The sequence below is a fragment of the Schistocerca piceifrons genome, chromosome 4 (assembly GCF_021461385.2).
Source record: "Schistocerca piceifrons isolate TAMUIC-IGC-003096 chromosome 4, iqSchPice1.1, whole genome shotgun sequence".
Lineage (NCBI taxonomy): Eukaryota > Metazoa > Arthropoda > Insecta > Orthoptera > Acrididae > Schistocerca > Schistocerca piceifrons.
In genome coordinates this window covers 2,309,309-2,329,718 of record NC_060141.1, presented here as the reverse complement: position 1 = coordinate 2,329,718, position 20,410 = coordinate 2,309,309, and the positions used below count along the sequence as shown (strand labels likewise).

Below are 20,410 nucleotides of genomic sequence, written 5' to 3'. Positions count from 1 at the left end.
CATATTTAGGATTGGTTCAAATGGCTCTGAGCACTATGCGACTTAACTTCTGAGGTCATCAGTCGCCTAGAACTTAGAACTACTTAAACGTAACTAACCTAAGGACATCACACACATCCATGCCCGAGGCAGGATTCAAACCTGCGACCGTAGCGGTCGCTCGGCTCCAGACTGTAGCGCCTAGAACCGCACGGTCACTTCGGCCGGCTCATATTTAGGACCACGCTAACTAATAAATAATGATCTACCTTCCCAAAAATTTGGCTCTCGAAAGAAATTTCAATCGTTGTGCCATTGAACTTTGGCGCTTTAGATTAATGAGTTTGCCGACCACTGCCATAAGCAATGGATAATCACCTCTGTATGTACGTTTCTAAAAGTCCACTACTTTGCATTAAGGGCAAGTTGTCTCTGAATGAAACAGTCCTGTGTATACATGTATATATTGCAAGACAAAAATAAAAACGGACTCACCACGAAGGAATTATCCGAATTGGGCGGAAATATTTACTCTCGAGAAAGAGCGTCGCAAACTGAGCAAGTCAATAATGTATTGGTCCACTTCTGGCTTTTATGCAAGCAGTTATTCGGCTTGGCATCGATTGGCAAAGTTGTTGGAATTCCTTCAGAGGGATGTCATGCCGAGTTCTGTCCAATTGGCACGATCGCTCGTCAAAATCTCGAGCTGGTTGTACGTTCCAGCCCATTCAGCTGGGGAGAGATCTGGCGACCTCGCTGGCCAAGGCAGGGCTTGCTAAGCACTCAGATAAGCAGCAGAAACTCCCGCCCTTTGTGGGAGGGCGTCATCTTGCTGAAATGTAATGCCAGGATGGCTTGCCACGGGGGTCAACAAAACGGGGCGTTCTGGACAGCAACTAGAGGGATGCTGCTACGACATGAAACTCCAGGCCGTCAGCCCTGGTTGTCAGGTTGTCGTATGGTGGACGACAGTCACGTGTGTGCCCCACCACTGTCTGGGTGTGTCCAGACACATCTTCGCTTTTGATCAGGGTTCAGCTCGAATCGGGACTCACCGGAGGCAGTTCTGCTTCAGTCAATGAGATTCCAGGCCGAATGTGCCCGACACTACTGCGGAGGGGCTCGCAGGTGTAGGGGGTCAGCGGTGGTCGGCCCAGGGGCGGCGTGAACTCAGCCCGCTTTCTGTGACTCGTATGTCGATGGTCTCTGTGGTCACTGAAGCAACAGCTTCACATCGGATCGATGATAATGTTTGACAATGTGGCATGTTGTAAAATATATGTGACGCCCTCCATCGAACTTTGAAGCCATGTACTTGCCTAGTCGGCGGTGCGGGTCCCCCGCATCGTCCCCTACGCTCCTCGGACTATCGGACCCCACCATCATCATCACCCCACCCTCCTAACTCCTTATCAGACGTTGCAGCGTTATAATTTTGTCTGACGGTCGACCACTCACATGCTGTGATGGCGTCAAAGAGGGCCGCCTACGGTTAGAATGCGTGCAACGACCTGTTGCGCAATTTTCTGTCATAAAACGGTCCACGCGCAAACTCCACGACAACTATGTTGGTGACGTACGCGCTGGTACACGCCGCGACGATACCTCCAAGTCCATCGCGTGGCCACCTCGACAAGCACCATGCATCTCCCCACCAACATCCGTCGTTGCGGTCATTAACAACGGGGAGGCTACGTTAGGCTGTCTTCCCCGGCCACAGAGGAAGCAATGACGCCACCCCACGGCTGCTCGACGCACTTACTTATTTCACAAGCTGCGACATCGTCGCGAAAAAACAGTGACCCGTATATGTAATAAGTTCCCTTTAATTAACGTCTATGGTCACAAACGTTTTGTTAGCAGATTACCGATTTCGGTCTTTAATGACCATCATCCGATCTGTTTCATAAAATCAAAGTCCTAATGTACTGCAGCCATAGTGGCATCGTCCGCATTTTTAACACTTGACGATACCACTATGGCTGCATTACATTAGGACTTTGTTTTCATGAAACAGATCTGATGATGGTCATTAGAGACCGAAACCGGTAATCTGTTAACAAAACGTTTGTGACCATAGCCGTTAATTAAAGGAAAATTAGCACTTACTTGTTGTGCTCATGGCGGCCTTCGAGTCGGTACTTCGCACCCCGTTGCCGTCATGTGATACGGAAGAACACATTCATAAACAACGATCACCACACTTGCCCAAGTGTTGCCATCGGTGAGTCACATGGCCCAGTGCCTTGCAGTTATCGATTGCTGTGGATCTTTCCCTCTCGGCCGTGCGGGTTGAGACCACAGTCTCCATGCAGTCGTCACACGACGCTCTCCCTTCAGAAAAGACGGTATGAATAGAACCCAGTCCTCCCGCATAGGGTCGCACGGCGACGACGTCGAGGACACGCTGTCACCTCAACCAGAGTTGCCAGCACCGGCCTGCGCCAATGCTCAATAGAGCTTCCAGCCACACTGTGGGAAATGGAGCCGTGACGTCCATTTATTCCAGCGGGCATTCAATTTCTGTGCGGCTCCATACCAGAGGTACAAAGAAGGTAACCGCGAAGCAACCATGGGTAACAGAAGACATGTTTCAGTTGGTCGATGAAAGAAGGAAGTACAAAAGTGGTCAGGGAAATTCAGGAATACGTAAATAAAGTCACCTAGTAATTAAATAAATTGGAAAGGCAGGAAAGTTAAGGAGACATAGCTACATGAAGAATGTGAAGACATCGAAAAAGAAACGATTGTCGGAAAGACTTATTCTGCGTGTAGGAAGGTCAAAACAACCTTGATGAAATTAAAATCAAACGTGGTAACATTAAGAGTGTAATGGGAATTCCACTGTTAAATGCAGAGGAGAGAGCAGACAGGTGGGAAGAGTACAATGAACGCCTCTGTGAGAGAAAGAGTTGTCTGCTGATATGATAGAAAAAGAAACACGAGTCCATATAGCAGAGATACTGGATCCAGTATTAGAATCAGTGTTTAAAAGAGTTCTGGAAGACTCAAGATCAAATAAGGCAGAAAGGATAGATAACAGAATTTCTAAATTCATTGGAAGGCAGTGGCAACAAAACGATTACTCACTTTGGTGTTTAAAATGTATGAGTTGGCAATATACCACTTGACTTTCGGAAAACGATCATCTACACAGTTCCGAATATTGCAAAACAGCTCATGCATCCTAGTTGCTGGCAAGAATAATAATCAGAAGAATGGAGAAGAAAATTGAGGATTTGTTAGATGACGATAGGTTTGGCTGTAGAAACGGTAAAGACACCAAAGAGACCGCTCTAGCGCTACGGTTGATAATGGGTGCAAGACTACAGAAGAACAAAGACACGGCCATAGGTTTTGACGTCCTCGAAAAAGCTTTCGACAGTGTCAAATGGCGCGTGATGTTCGAAATTCTAAAATAAGTACCAGTACGCTACAGGGAAATACGGGTACTATACAACCTGTAAAACAGCCAAGAGCGAATAATAAGAGTGGAAGACCAAGAACAAAGTGCTTGGATTAAAAAGGGTCTAAGACAGGGATGTAGTCGTTCGCCCCTACGGCTCGATCTGTACAATGACGCAAATAAAAGAAAAGTTCAAGAGTGAAACTAAAATTCAAGGTGAAGAGATGCCAGTGACAAGATTCGCCGATGACATCCTCAGAGACGTGAAGAAGACTTACAGGATCTGCTGAATGAAATGAACTGTATAATGAGTACAGAATATAGACTGAGAGTAATTCAAAGAAATATGAAAGTAATAATAATCAGCAGAAATGAGAAGAGCGAGAAACCTAACTTCAGGACTGTGATCACGAAGCAGATGAAGTTAAAGAATTCTGCTACCTAGGCAGCTAAATAACCCACGACGAACAGAGCACGAAGGACATAGAAAGCAGACTACCACTACCAAAAATGGCATTTCTGGTCAGTAGAAGTCCACTAGTATCCAACATAGGCCTTCATTTGAGGAAGAAATTTCTAAGAATTTAGGTTTGGTGCACAGCACTGTATGGTAGTGAAACATAGACTGTGGGAAAAACTACATTATTGAGAATGGAAAGGTGTACTCCCAGCATTTGCTATGGCTGTATCTTTACCGCATCACGGGAGAAGCGTTCTGCCTCCAGCACTTTGATCGTGTTTATAGAAGGTGAGTCATAGCTCAGTGGTGGATGTGAGTCTGATGTCCCAGCAGACTACTGAGTGAGCTACGATGTCTGGTACAGCAGTACGACCTGGTACACCTTCCTCTGTACTTTCCGATGCACTTCACAATGTGACAGTGGTACTAGCTCCTCGTTTCATACACGTGTTTTCAAAATGCAACGGATCTGAATATACCACATAGATCTGAGTGAGCAATAACTTGCCAATCTCCAAGTGCGCCTTCCTTTCCTCACACAGCATACTGAAAACAGTAAGCAGAGCCGTTTAAGATATTCAGTACACAGTATCCTGCACTCATCCTTTCTCCTTATTGCAGATCTCACTGACGACGACATCACGGCGCAGGCGATCATATTCTTCTTCGGCGGCTTCGACACCGTGTCGACACTGCTGACGTTCTGCAGCTACCTGCTGGCCACGCACCAGGACGTGCAGCAGCGGCTGCAGCGGGAGGTGGACGAGCTGATGCAGAAGAGCGGGGGGCAGCCCAGCTACGAGCAGGTCCTGGGCTGCCAGTACCTCGACATGGTGCTCTCTGGTGGGTCCCACATCAGTGGAGTTAACGTAGATTACAGCACGAGGTCGCACCTTACTGTCGTTAATTGCAACAGACCAGTAGAAACCTCCGTTTTGTATGATACCGACAACTTGCAGGAACTGGCTTTTTTCTGAATAGCCACTTCACACATAATTCTCTAACTCGATCAAAACAAACCTCGGGAGAAGGAAGGACATAGATTTTATGTCATATTTTTTCTTAATTTTTCCGTTATTTGCTAATATTCACCAGCATTTCGGTTGGATGTATTCTAACCTCCAACTCCTCTATTAATGTGATTATAATGATAATATTTTTTTCTATCAACTGAGATACGTACGTTTTTTAAATGGTCCAATTTAGTTTTATTAACGGCGTTTGACGGCTCTCGAAAGTACGAGTTCACTGATATAGCGCTTCCTATGTTTGCGTTGAAACTACTTTCAAAACAAATTTGAGAAATCCGCTGTAACTGAGAGACAAAGCGGGTGGAATCTGATATTGCAGTGTAAACACCAACAAATAGGTTCTCATGCATGGCTCCTTCGTTGAGTTGGGCCAGATAATTATTTGGATGCATGAATTTGTAGTCGTATGTAATGAAATGATCACATAGCCCCTGAGTCATAGGTAATGTAGGATGTTCACTGCCAGGACACTGGAGAAATGAAGTCAGTCAACGAAGGATATTTTTTGCAAAACAGTGGTCTATCCTAGAATGTTGCTCAAGCGTGTGACACTCATACCAATAGAGTCCTACTTTTTTATTTATTTATTCACCTATTTTCTGAGTCATCACTCTTCTGGCTGGTTTGATGCGGTCCGCCAAGAATTCCTCTCCTGTGCCAACTTCTTTACCTCAGAGTTGCACCAGCAACCCACGTCCTCAATTACTTAGTCGACGTATTCCACTCCCTGTCTTCCTCTGCAGTTTCACTCTCTACAGCTAGTTCTAGTACCATGGAAGTTATTCTCTCATGTCGTAAGAGACGTCCCATCAGCATTCGTCTGAGGCTCCGCTTGTCAAATGGTTCGATTCTCTATTTCGGTTTTCCCACGGTCTATGTTTCACTACCATACAATACTGTACTCTCAGAAATTTTTTCCTCATATTAAGGCGTGTGTTTGATTTCAGTAGACTTCTCCTGGTCGGAATGCCTTTTTCCCAGTGCTAGTGTGCTTTTGTTGTCCTCCTTGCTCCGTCTGTCATGGATTATTTTGTTGCCTAGCTTACAGAATTCCTTAACTTAATCTACTTCGTGACCATCAATCCTGATTTAACGTTTTTCGCTGTTCTCATTTTTTGTTACTTTTCATTACTATCGCCTTTCTTCGTTTTGGCCTCAGGCCATATTATCAACTCATTAGACTACACATTCAATTCAACAGAACGTGTAATTCTTCTTCCTTCACTACGGATAGCAATGTCATCTGCAAATCTTGTCGTTGATATCATTACACCTTGAACCTATCTTTCATTCCGCGATTGCTCCTTCGATGTATACATTTGACGGTAGAATTGAAAGACTCAATGCCTGCTGTACACCCTTTTTAAATCGGGTTCTTCGTTCTTGGTCTTTCAATATTATTGTCCCAACTTGGTGTTAGTAAGTATTGTACAGTCCCGTCGTTCCGTATAGCTTCAGTTCTGCTTCCATTACCAAACGCAAAGTTAGAAGTGCCTCTCTGGTGCCTTTGCCTTTAAGCCAAACTGAGAGTCGTCTGACAGTTGCTTTATTTTCATTTCCATTCTTCTGTATACTGAACGCATGAGCCGTTAATCTTGTGGTGCGATAGTTCTCACACTTATCTGCTCTCACTTTCTTCGCAAGGTAGATATTTTCCCGAAAGTCAGATGGCATGTCGCCAGTCTCATAGACTTTACACACCAACTTGAACAGCAGTTTGGTTGCCGCTTCCTCTAACGATTTTACGTTATCTATTCCTTCTTCCTTATTTGATCTTAAGCTTTAAACGTCTTTCGAATTCTGACTCTGTTACAGCATCCCTAACCTCTTCCACAGTGACACCAATATCTAACATCACGTAATGAGGTGCTCCGCCTCATACAGGTCTTCAGTGTACTGTTCTCACCTACTCACCCTCTTCTTTGCGTTCAACAGTGAGATACCTATTGCCGTTTTGGTATTGCCATCCTTGCTTTCAATGTCACCGAAGCTTGTATAGTCTCTCCTGTATCTAAGTCCTACACCGAACATATAAAAAAAGAGAGTAGGAATGGTATGAGGTTTGTTCGGCACATGCGCAAGCATAACGTAACTGCTGGAAAATCTGAAATGTCGGACGCTCGAATATGGAACCCAACTATCCCACGGAAGAATCTTTACAATTTTCTGAGAACCAGTATTAAGTATTGAGGAGTTTGCGAACGTTCTACAGACTCCTACGTACAGCTAAAATTCATGGTGAACCTTCAGCTGTCCTTTATTTTGCACAATGTACTTCGGTACTAGTTACGGTCTGTCCTTTATTTTGCACAATGTACTTCGGTACTAGTTACGGTCTGTCCTTTATTTTGCACAATGTACTTCGGTACTAGTTACGGTCTGTCCTTTATTTTGCACAATGTACTTCGGTACTAGTTACGGTCTGTCCTTTATTTTGCACAATGTACTTCGGTACTAGTTACGGTCTGTCCTTTATTTTGCACAATGTACTTCGGTACTAGTTACGGTCTGTCCTTTATTTTGCACAATGTACTTCGGTACTAGTTACGGTCTGTCCTTTATTTTGCACAATGTACTTCGGTACTAGTTACGGTCTGTCCTTTATTTTGCACAATGTACTTCGGTACTAGTTACGGTCTGTCCTTTATTTTGCACAATGTACTTCGGTACTAGTTACGGTCTGTCCTTTATTTTGCACAATGTACTTCGGTACTAGTTACGGTCTGTCCTTTATTTTGCACAATGTACTTCGGTACTAGTTACGGTCTGTCCTTTATTTTGCACAATGTACTTCGGTACTAGTTACGGTCTGTCCTTTATTTTGCACAATGTACTTCGGTACTAGTTACGGTCTGTCCTTTATTTTGCACAATGTACTTCGGTACTAGTTACGGTCTGTCCTTTATTTTGCACAATGTACTTCGGTACTAGTTACGGTCTGTCCTTTATTTTGCACAATGTACTTCGGTACTAGTTACGGTCTGTCCTTTATTTTGCACAATGTACTTCGGTACTAGTTACGGTCAAATGACCTTAGTCAGGCACAAGCTGGCATGAACGGCTGGGGGCTCTTTTGAGCCCACTCTTATTGTGGTATAACTTTCCAGCCCTTCATGCCAGCTTATGCCTGATAATGGTCATTTGACCGAAACTAGTAGCGACGCGCATTGTACAAAATAAAGAACAGCTGAAGGTTCACCCAGAATTTTAGCAACTGTTCGGCGGTTGAATGTCCCCACTTGCTACCATACATACATCGTACGTGAAGCACTCAAGGCATCGTGGGTACAAGATTAATTACGGGCCGGCCGGAGTGGCCGTGCGGTTCTAGGCGCTGCAGTCTGGAACCGAGCAACCGCTACGGTCGCAGGTTCGAATCCTGCCTCGGGCATGGATGTGTGTGACGTCCTTAGGTTAGTTAGGTTTAATTAGTTCTAAGTTCTAGGCGACTGATGACCTCAGAAGCTAAGTCGCATAGTGCTCAGAGCCATTTTTGATTAATTACGACAGGCACAGCAGAAGTGAGGCTGATATTCTCCCAATGCTCCATACGCGAACGGAGCAGGGAACACCTGCAATAGATGGTGCAACGTAAGTGGCCCCTGCCACGCATCTAACAGTGATTTGCAGGAAACTGCTGTAGGTGTAGATCTGTTCCGTTCGTCGTGGCCTTAGAAACAACCCGCACACGACTTACCAGCTGTCTCCAGCTGACTGCTCACGAGTTCGTATTCGCCGCTGACGCCGCCGCTGCCTGTGTCCTCAGAGACGCTACGCATGTACACGCCCATCCCGGCCCTGGACCGCACGTGCGTGCGCCCCTACAGGCTGCCGGCCGCTGGGAGCTGCCCCGGCCTCGAACTGCGGCCCGGAGACGGCGTCTGGATCCTCGTGCGCGGCATCCACCACGATCCCAAGTACTTCCCAGACCCGGAACGTTTCGACCCGGAGCGCTTCAGTCCGGAGAGGAAGCACCTCATCAAGCCGTTCACCTACTTCCCGTTCGGGTCAGGACCTCGCATTTGCATTGGTAAGCACCGCCGTAACGTCTCACATCTCTTAACTCCTCGACAGTGAGGTTAGATCAGATTAGATTAATACTTGTTCCACAGATCATGAATACGACACTTCGTAATGATGTGGAACGTGTCAGGATAATAAAAGATGTCTGTACAAGATATTACATTACAAAAAATGTTGCATGACACTAATGATTAAGTTGCTGTTTTTTTCCCTTAATTTATATCTAAAAATTCAGCCAATGAGTAGAAGGAGTTATGATCTAGAAATTCTTTTAATTTATTTTTAAATGTTAGTTGGCTATCTGTCAGGCTTTTGATGCTGTTTGGAAGGTGACCAAAGACTTTTGTGGCAGCATAATTTACCCCTTTCTGTGCCAAAGTCAGATTTAACCCTGCATAGTGAAGATCATCCTTTCTCCTGGTGTTATAGCTATGCACACTGCTATTACTTTTGAACTGGGTTGGATTATTAACAACAAATTTCACAAGTGAATATATATATACTGTGAGGTTACTGTGAGGATCCCTAGATCCTTAAATAGATGTCTGCAGGATGATCGTGGGTGGGCTCCAGCAATTATTCTGATTACACGTTTTTGAGCAATGAATACTTTTCTACTCAACGATGAATTACCCCAGAATATGATGCCATACGAAAGCAGTGAATGAAAGTAGGCATAGTAAGCTTATTTACTGTGATTCTTATCACCAAAATTTGCAATAACCCTAATGGCATACGTTACTGAACTCAGATGTTTCAGCAGACCATCAATGTGTTGCTTCCAGTTCAACCTCTCATCAATGGACACATCTAAAAATTTTGAAAATTCCACCTGAGCTACAGACTTCTGTTCAAAGTCTATGTTTATTACTGGAGTTGTGCCATTTACTGTACGGAACTGTATATATTGTGTTTTATCATAATTTAAAGAGAGTCCGTTTGCTGAGAACCACTTAATAATTTTGTGAAAAACATCATTTATAATTACATCACTTAGTTCTTGGTTTTTGGATGTTATTACTATACTTGTATCATCAGCAAAAAGTCTGATTTCATGTACTGCATGGAGCTATGTCATGTACTGTAACTAGCTGTGTACCATGATCTGAAAGACCATTCTCAACAAGATAAGCATTTATGTCCTTAAACTTATCTTGGTCTATAAAAAAGTTATCTATCAATGTACTGCTGTTCTTTGTTATCCGAGTAGGAAAATCAATGACGGAGCTCAAATTGAAAGAACTGAGTAATACCACAAGGTCATTCTTCCTATTACACTCTCTCAGGGAATCAACATTGAAATCCCCACAAATGATAATTTGCTTCCGCCTGTCTGACAGATAGCACAACAAAGCATCCAAGTTTTCTAGAAATAGCTGGAAATTCCCTGAGGGAGACCTATACACTGTTACAATTATGAAAGTGCCATCATTTAGTTTAAGTTCAGTGGCACATGCTTCCATATGTTGCTCTACACAAAATTTTTTAGTTTCTAAATTTTTTACACTGTGGAAGCTTTTGACATATATGGCGACTCCTCCTCTCATCATGTTATCTCTACTTACACGTGCAGCTAATTTGTACCCATTGATGCTAACCTTTCGCATATCAGTGACAATGTGATGCTCAGACAGGCATATTACATTCTCAGTTTCTATATCTTCTAAACAAAGCAGAAGCTCATCAATTTTATTCTTCAATCCCCCAATATTTTGATGAAATATACTAACATTATTTTTCATTTTACTTTTGTGAGTATGTTGAACTTTTTTAATATCTTTAGTACTTGCCTGGCTGAGTTTCCCGCTGGACACTGGTCTTACACTAAGAAAGAGTTTCCACCATGAGATGCAGTTCCTCCCCCCTTTAAGTTTCCTGCTATCAGCCCAGCCAGTTTACCCTTCCCTTTCTTGTTGAGGTGTAGGCCATGTCTAGAATCGTCCCACCTACAGAGTGAATCAACAGGAACCACACCAATGTGTGACCCTGCACCAGATCCAAGTAGCCGTTCCAACTCCAAATTAACTCTCCTGACAGAAGAGCTCAAATGAGGTCGGTCGTGGCGCTCCAGGACCGACACAAACCCAACACTGGTATGACTCGATGTTGATGCAATCTTTGCCAGGTCACACTCTATGCTGTACCCCAGGTCTCTGTCAATACTGCTGCCCGGCCCACCCACAATAACCACGGTATCTTCCTTAGTAAAGCCTCTACATAGTGAACCTAAATCCTCTGTAACCTACCCCAGTCCAGCACTAGGTTTTAAAAAAACTTGTGACCTGGTATTCTGACCCTAATTCATCCTGCAGAAGTTGGCCCACACTCCTAGCATGCGAACTACCTAGCAACAAGACTTTTTCTCTTTGCAGACTTCCCTACATTCTTATTCAATTTGCTGCTGAAAGCTTGTTGAGCCCTGTCTACATCTACTTCTGTGAGAGGCTCATCAGTTTCTGACTGGTCAAACCTATTTTGTACATTAATAACAAAGCTGTCAGAAGAATTTCTTGGCCTGTTTCTTATGCCTGTTGCCACTTCCCACCCCTGTTTACCCTTCTCCCCCCTTAACCTGCCCAGTTCTCGCCTAGCCTCATCTAACACAGCCTGAAGGACAGCAATTTCCCCTCCTGTTCCACAATCTTTCTATCTCTACTGCATAGCCTACAGAACCACTGATGAGTCTCGATCATTTTCCCAATTCCCACGCCACTACAATCGCCCCAATGAAAAACGTTGCTACATTCATCACACCAGACCCCGGAGCTAACGATCCTACGGCACGTCAGGCACTTTTACACTCAGGGTACAAATCGATTTTAGTGACAGAAAGACAATTAAGTTACCGGGAGACAATGAAAATAAGTGTACGAAAAATTAGGCCTACTTGCGACTATGTCAACAGTGGTTCAGAAGTTTTTTACTGGAAATTACTTAAGACATGACGATACTCTACAGATATAAAGGGGCAGCAAAAGTATTTAGCACACTAAACTATCAGTATACGCACTTAAAAGTGCGGTATGAAGTTTAATCTGAAAGCTCAAAAGTTCGGCGTGGCCGCGATATGTAAACAAAACGAACTTTACGTGATTACTGTGAAAATACTCGAGTAAGACAAAAACCTTTAATGGTACGCTTGAAGAGCACTATAATTAACGTAATAAATTAGTTTAAAGTGTTAAAAACAGTTTATTACTATTTAAATTACTTATCTTGTACGAGAACTGTGACTCAGACGTCCGTATAGCAGGCGCAGGGCTACCAACACTGATGGAGCTGCCCAGAATCTAAAGATGCAAAACACATAAAATATTTCTGACGCTATACTCTTTCATGTTAATTTGTCCTATTTAAGATATTTTTCAGTGATTTGTTAGGTGGCGGTGTCATCAGTAGCCTTCAAAATGGCGTCTGTAACCTGTGTTCGTTCCAGTCGGGGAGCTGTAATTGAGTTTCTTTTGACGGAAAACCAGACCATCACAGTTATTCCTGGGCGCTTGCATAGTTTCTGTGGAGATCTGGCTGTGAATAAAAGCACAATAAGTCATCGGACGAGGCATCTGTCATCAGTGGAATGAGGTCGTGCGAACCTGCCCGATCGCCAACATGTCGGCCGGCCGCAAACAAATGTCACTCCTGCAGTGTTGCAACGTGCGGACACCGCCATTCGTGGTGGTCCACGGACCACAATCAAACATCTCCCTGCTCAAATGAACGTCACTGTTGGTACTGTTGACGCACTCGTCCACCAGTTGGGGTACTCAAAGGTGTGGGTCCCTCAGGAATTTGAAGAAACAACTTCAGCATGTTCCTTGCTACATCTCACAAAATTTCATTGGACAGTTCTTGTCACCCACCCTAAAGCGCAGATCTCGCACCTTCCAACTTTCATCCGCTTTGCCCAATGGAGGATGCACTTTGCGTGAAGCAGTACGTGAATAATGGGAAGGTTATTGATGTAGCAAAGCTGTGGCTCCAACGTCAACCAGTAGAGTGGTACAGGCGGACATTCAGGCAGGCTCTCTCACTAAGGTGACGTAGGACCGTCGCACCCTGAACGGAGAGTATATTGAAAAAACAGTGTTTTGTAGCGAAAAGAGTGGGGAATAATATCGTGTATTGGAATCCTGAATAAAATCAACCTCATTTCAGAAAAAATTACTTGTACGCTCCTGGTAGAACCGTACCTGATCTCTCGGAGATCAATGAGGCGCAAGTCCCTCGCATACTACACTCAGAACCTCTAAAGACCGTGGCAAAAAATCGCCCTTGATGAGTAGCTGGGGAATCCGCCTCCACGCGGTTTATAAGAGAGTCAGCGAAGAATCGGCAGCGTTTGCTGGGCAACTGTGAGGGCTAATTACCTTACAGCTGTATTGTAGACGTGTTCGACGGGCAGCTGGTCAGCGATGTGGAGGCTACAGAAGCAATGGAACCATTCGTTCTTCGTAGAAACATTGCTGGTTTTCCAACACAACTGCCTATCGCACTGTTGAAACCAGGCATGTAGAGTTGCCTGAAGGAAAAGCTCCAAATAAGAGTCCAAAACCGCTCTGATACAGTAATTGCTATTCGAATGGTCTGTAATATATAGGAATCGAGGTCGTATTGTGATCCAGTGTCGTCCCAAATTGACCTACAATAGAGTTTTGTACGCCATGTCCCACAACGATGCAGATTACGATCTACATCTACATTTATACTCCGCAAGCCACCCAACGGTGTGAGGCGGAGGGCACTTTACGTGCCACTGTCATTACCTCCCTTTCCTGTTCCAGTCGCGTATGGTTCGCGGGAAGATCGCCTGCCGGAAAGCCTCTGTGCGCGCTCGAATGTCTCTAATTTTACATTCGTGATCTCCTCGGGAGGTATAAGTAGGGGAAACCAATATATTCGATACCTCGTCCAGAAACGCACCCTCTCGAAACCTGGAACCTGGACAGCAAGCTACACCGCGATGCAGAGCTCCTCTCTTGCAGAGTCTGTCACTTGAGTTTGCTAAACATCTCCGTAAAGCTATCACGCTTACCAAATAACCCTGCGACGAAACGCGCCTCTCTTCTTCGGATCTTCTCTATCTCCTCTGTCAACCCGACCTGGTACAGGTCCCACATTGATGAGCAATACTCAAGTATAGGTCGAGGGAGAGTTTTGTAAGCCACCTCCTTTGTTGATGGACTACATTTTCTATGGACTCTCCCAATGAATCTCAACCTGTCACCCGCCTTACCAACAGTTAATTTTATATGATCATTCCACTTCAAATCGTTCCGCACGCATACTCACACACATTTTACAGAAGTAACTGCTACCAGTGTTTGTTCCGCTATCATATAATCATACAATAAAGGATCCTTCTTTCTATGTATTCGCAATAGATTACATTTGTCTATGTTAAGGGTCAGTTGCCACTCCCTGCACCAAGTGCCTATCCGCTGCAGATCTTCCTGCATTTCGCTACAATTTTCTAATGCTGCAACTTCTCTGTATACTACAGCATCATCCGCGAAAAGCCGCATGGAACTTCCGACACTATCTACTAGGTCATTTATATATATTGTGAAAAGCAATGGTCCCATAACACTCCCCTGTGGTACGCCAGAGGTTACTTTAACGTCTGTAGACGTCTCTCCATTGAGAACAACATGCTGTGTTCTGTTTGATAAAAACTCTTCAATCCTGCCACACAGCTGGTCTGATATTCCGTAGGCTCTTACTTTGTTTATCAGGCGACAGTGCGGAACTGTATCGAACGCCTTCCGGAAGTCAAGGAAAATGGCATCTACCTGGGAACCTGTATCTAATATTTTCTGGGTCTCATGAACAAATAAAGCGAGTTGGGTCTCACACGATCGCTGTTTCCGGAATCCATGTTGATTCCTACAGACTAGATTCTGGGTTTCCAGAAATGACATGATACGCGAGCAAAAAACATGTTCTAAAAGTCTACAACAGATCGATGGCAGAGATATAGGTCTATAGTTTTGTGCATCTGTTGGACGACCCTTCTTGAAGACTGGGACTACCTGTGATCTTTTCCAATCATTTGGAACCTTCCGTTCCTCTAGAGACTTGCCGTACACGTCTGTTAGAAGGGGGGCAAGTTCTTTCGCGTACTCTGTGTAGAATCGAATTGGTATCCCGTCAGGTCCAGTAGACTTTCCTCTGTTGAGTGATTCCAGTTGCTTTTCTATTCCTTGGACACTTATTTCGAGGTCAGCCATTTTTTCGTTTGTGCGAGGATTTAGAGAAGGAACTGCAGTGTGGTCTTCCTCTGTGAAACAGCTTTGGAAAAAGGTGTTTAGTGTTTCAGCTTTACGCGTGTCATCCTCTGTTTCAATGCCATTACCATCCCAGAGTGTCTACATCTACATCTACATCTACATCTATACTCCGCGAGCCACCTTACGGTGTGTGGCGGAGGGTACTTATTGTACCACTATCTGATCCCCCCTTCCCTGTTCCATTCACGAATTGTGCGTGGGAAGAACGACTGCTTGTAAGTCTCCGTATTTGCTCTAATTTCTCGGATCTTTTCGTTGTGATCATTACGCGAGATATATGTGGGCGGTAGTAATATGTTGCCCATCTCTTCCCGGAATGTGCTCTCTCGTAATTTCGATAATAAACCTCTCCGTATTGCGTAACGCCTTTCTTGAAGTGTCCGCCACTGGAGCTTGTTCAGCATCTCCGTAACGCTCTCGCGCTGACTAAATGTCCCCATGACGAATCGCGCTGCTTTTCGCTGGATCATGTCTATCTCTTCTATTAATCCAACCTGGTAAGGGTCCCATACTGATGAGCAATACTCAAGAATCGGACGAACAAGCGTTTTGTAAGCTACTTCTTTCGTCGATGAGTCACATTTTCTTAGAATTCTTCCTATGAATCTCAGCCTGTCGCCTGCTTTTCCCACTATTTGTTTTATGTGATCATTCCACTTCAGATCGCTCCGGATAGTAACTTCTAAGTATTTTACGGACGTTACCGCTTCCAATGATTTACCACCTATGGCATAATCGTACTGGAATGGATTTCTGCCCCTATGTATGCGCATTATATTACATTTATCTACGTTTAGGGAAAGCTGCCAGCTGTCGCACCATGCATTAATCCTCTGCAGGTCTTCCTGGAGTATGTACGAGTCTTCTGATGTTGCTACTTTCTTGTAGACAACCGTGTCATCTGGATATGCTTTTCGATCCACTTACTGATTTAACGTAAGACCTGAACTTCCTAGGATTTTCTGTCAAGTCGGTACATAGAATATTACTTTCGAATGGGGTAAGTTCGATATTGCAACCAATTTTGGTGTACACGTAAGGCTTGTTTCGGGTGAGGGAGGGGGGGGGTGGGGTGGCAGTAGTAGTGTACCATACGACGCTCCAGCCAATAGCGTCATTTAGCTGTGTCTGTCTGTAGTGTGCCCTCTGGGCTTTGTCGTTGATTTTTGTGCTAGTATAGGTATGGTGGACTTACATAACTATTGTAGTGATGATTATGGATAGCATAAAACATAGTAAATATTACATTTTTATCTCTGAGATGAGAAAGATGTCAAATATGCACATTTAATTTATTCACAAAACAATGAAACGTCATTAAATCACTATATTACAGTTCTAATTCTAATTACACGTCTACCTAAATTATTAAATTTAAGAGTTTCTATGAAGATTGTTCAGTGGGGTTGAGGGAGCTGTCCAAGTTCTTTAATGCAGTCTTTAACTCCACCACATTATCTCTGTGATATTAAACATGATCTGTAGGTTTGTTTAACACGTGCATATCTGTGTATGAGTCCTTTGTGTACTACTTTAAACTCCTTGAAGCCTTTGTAGAAGTTGTTCAAAAAATGTTCAAATGTGTGTGAAATCTTACGGGACTTAACTGCTAAGGTCATCAGTCCCTAAGCTTACACACTACTTAACCTAAATGATTCTAAGGACAAACACACACACCCATGCCCGAGGGAGGACTCGAACCTCCGCAGGGACCAGCCGCACTGTCCATGACGGCAGCGCCTCAGACCGCTCGGCTAATCCCGCGCGGCTGTAGAAGTTGTTCTTAGTCGTAGTGTTATATTCATACTTTTCACTATTTTGTGTGAAAATAGAAATATTGGTAACGATGAAAGTCATTAAAGTATAGATGTATTGTGATTTAGTTGGAGCGAGACCGCTACGGTCGCAGGTTCGAATCCTGCCTCGGGCATGGATGTGTGTGATGTCCTTAGGTTAGTTAGGTTTAAGTAGTTCTAAGTTCTAGGGGACTGATGACCTCAGAAGTTGAGTCCCATAGTGCTCAGAGCCATTTGAACCATTTTTGAATTAGTTGGAAAAATACCTTGTTTTTTGAAGAGGTGTCTGCAGTATGTTTATCAACTAATTGCAGAGATAATTCTGATATCGCGCTCCTGTATTCTGAAAGTGGTGTCTGTGTAACTTGAATCTCCTCACTAAATGATTCCACATTCATTAGTGAACGGGAATATGCAGAATAAAGGCACTTCCTCTTTTTTAAATATTCCTGCAGCAGTAATTATGTGCACTGCAAACCTAGGAGCTAAATTACGAGTTCTAGGCCGTGGGTTTTGCAATTGTCTAGTCTGTTTGTAATCCCAAACCTTAACAATTTGTACTTATTTAATTCATTGTCTGAGAAATCGTTATAGCTTGCTGAGTTCTGTGAAAATCACCAAACTGCGTGCACTGAGCGCTGCAAATATCCAGTCATCCACTCGCCTTGAACCACCTGTCGTTGTTTTCAAATATTCATTACCTGCCTCTTCGGTTGGGGAACTGGTATCATTTTTATTCCCATACTTATATCATCTCCAAAAATACGAAACTATTATCTTGTGAAAGCAAGAGGAAGATCATTTATGTATGTCAGAAATAACTGAGGGTTCAAAATCGAGCCTTGCGGTATGCCATGTTTGACTGCTTGAAATTCTGAGTACCTAAATCATGCGACTGACATTGCTTTACGTCCTGCAGATAAGACAAAAACCGTGAATCTGCTGTGCCTGGTATTCTCTAATATTTTTGCATTAGGATATCAAGTTTCATGCAATCAATGCCTTAAGCAAGACACGAAATGGTATTAATTTATGATTTATTGTTCCTAGTACCTCTTTTTTCAAGATAAATGTAGCCTGTTCAGTGCCATTCCTGTTAGAAATCTGAACTATTCGCTACTAAGTATATTATCCTGTACTAATCGTTTATAAAGTGTGTTGAGCATTATGGTCACGATTTTTTTAAATACGGGCAGTAATGACTGACGTTGTGTTCCTTTTTTTTGTAAAGTAGCTTGCGAACACCATGCTTAAGTCTTTCCGAAAATATACTCCCGGAATAGTCTCATTACATAAATAACACAGTATATTACTAACTTCAGCTGAATTTCATTTCATAATTTTACTTTTTCATCATAACAACTAGAACATTTATTTTGAAACGCGCTGATAACAATGAAAACTTCTTCTGCAGATGTTGGATGCATTTTAGTTTTGTCAAGGTGGTTTTCGAAGGTTTTTCTTAGGAACAGTCGGCTCTCTGCTAAGAAAATGATCAGACATAAATTACCTGCCGACAGAAAACAGTTACTAAAATTCTACAATTTTATGGCTAAGTATCAGCAGTTCATTATCTACTTTCTTCTTTTTTCTGTCTTTTTTTCTGTCTCTAGGTTCACTTCGTTCTATACAGTTTTTATGATGCTGCTGGAGTTTATTTTTTCTTGTAAGTACGTACTTTTTGATGCTTTGATGACTTAACTTTGATTTTACAATACAGATTGTAATCAGATTTAATCTTGTGATCATCAGTGTCCCTTAATGGCATGCAGAGTCTCTTCTTATTTATGCTTGATATTCTGATCCTATTTGTAATCCGCGGTTTAGACACCCTTAACCTGCTTCCACCAATTAATTTTGAAGAAAACCTGTTTTCAAAGTACCTTGTGACTACGTTACGGACGCACTACAGTTTCTATTTACACAGGAATGTTGCGCACGTCTTTCCGGTGGAATTTCGGAAATTCTTCTTGAATTTCTTAATTTCTTTGTCTTTTATTGTGTTAACGAATGGCAGTGATAGTTTGCAGAGGATACAAATTTTTCTGCGGAGAGTCAGAAAGATGAACAGTAGTCCTACGTGGTGCTTATCCCCGCATGACCAGGACTCAGAGCACGCAGCGGCTGGGGTGTGGTGTGGGTCAGAGAGGACAACGGCTGATCCACACTGTACTGTACTCTCCGTCCCTCTGTGCACGGAATGGTACCATCACTGCAGCTCACAAGGCGGGGTCAGATTATGCGATCCATCAGTTTCGACGAGCTTCGACACTCGAAAGTAACTCCTGGGACAGGTTTACGTCACTACTGTACTTTACGTCACTTCTGAAATAATCGAGATCAAATGCTACGATAAGGATGGAGCCGTTAGAACGCTCGAAAACTTTTATCTACATGTATCATGAACGTGTCAAACTTGTTATCCAAGAGACGTTCTCTACACGACATGAACAAAGAATGCTTCTCTTAGCGTACCCAGGCGGAAATAGGTGCACGCAGGAAAACGACTTTCATTCACTATGTCTGGTACAGAGAATCCCTATGTTTGCCTCTCGGACGTAGGCAATCGGACGCACTGTGGCCTCTTACCACGTTGGGGAGAAAATAAGTGAGCCTTCGAGAAACAGAAAGAGAAAGATTCCATCAACAAGTGGATAAGTCTTTGGGCAACGTTTTCATCTTCACATTCTCTAGAAGAGAATAATATACTTCGTGAGAAAAACAAAAAGAAAGATATAGCCTGTACCGGAGACTGGACACGTGTCATCCAAGTTCATAGGCACAAAGCAGATTTATTTCCCTTTTTCACGAAAAAATTTATTTTGTTAGTGATGACAACATATAACTTTTACAATAGCTTCCATTTTCTAGGAATAGAGTAAAACGTTTTGCCAGATGCGGGATGCATGCCCATTCGCACGGAATTTGGCCGTGATCTAAGTGCAGGCCTTTTATTACTTTTTATTCTTTTATTTCACTTTGCCACCTCCAGTGTTAGCAGGGGCTTTCCTCTTCCAGCATTTCTACAACACATCGAAATCAGAAATTGCAAGATTCCTCGGGAATAATTTGGTCACTGGCCTGAAACGTATAAGTGCAATTACCTTGTTTACGAGCCTTCTAGCGATTCCACCTTGTCCGAACCGAATCCTACGGCATCATCTTCCTCGATTACTTCATAAATGGGAGCATAGTGACCTAGACCGTTTCAAGGCAGTTGCTTTATTCGAGAGACCACCAACTGGTATTTATAAGCTCGTCGAAATCTGTGAGCCCAGGCAGAGGTGTCTCCATGCCTGCTTGGAGGGCTCCCTTCCGAATACGAGGGTGAGTGAAAAGTTCTTGGCCGTCAAATGAAGGTTTCCAATAGTTCAAATGTTGATGGCTATCTTTCAACGTAGTCACTTCTCAGGGCCACCCATTTTTGA

At 43.4% G+C, this 20,410-nt stretch overlaps 1 protein-coding gene across 1 annotated transcript in view; it reads left to right on the top strand.

Moving 5' to 3' along the window:
* Positions 1 to 20,410, top strand: part of LOC124794838 (cytochrome P450 9e2-like) — a 74,440-nt gene that overhangs the window by 45,833 nt on the left and 8,197 nt on the right. Inside the window, exons 5-6 of the mRNA XM_047258503.1 lie at positions 4,467 to 4,688; positions 8,643 to 8,906. Coding sequence (XP_047114459.1) covers positions 4,467 to 4,688; positions 8,643 to 8,906 — 486 coding nt within the window. The remainder of the gene's footprint in view (positions 1 to 4,466; positions 4,689 to 8,642; positions 8,907 to 20,410) is intronic.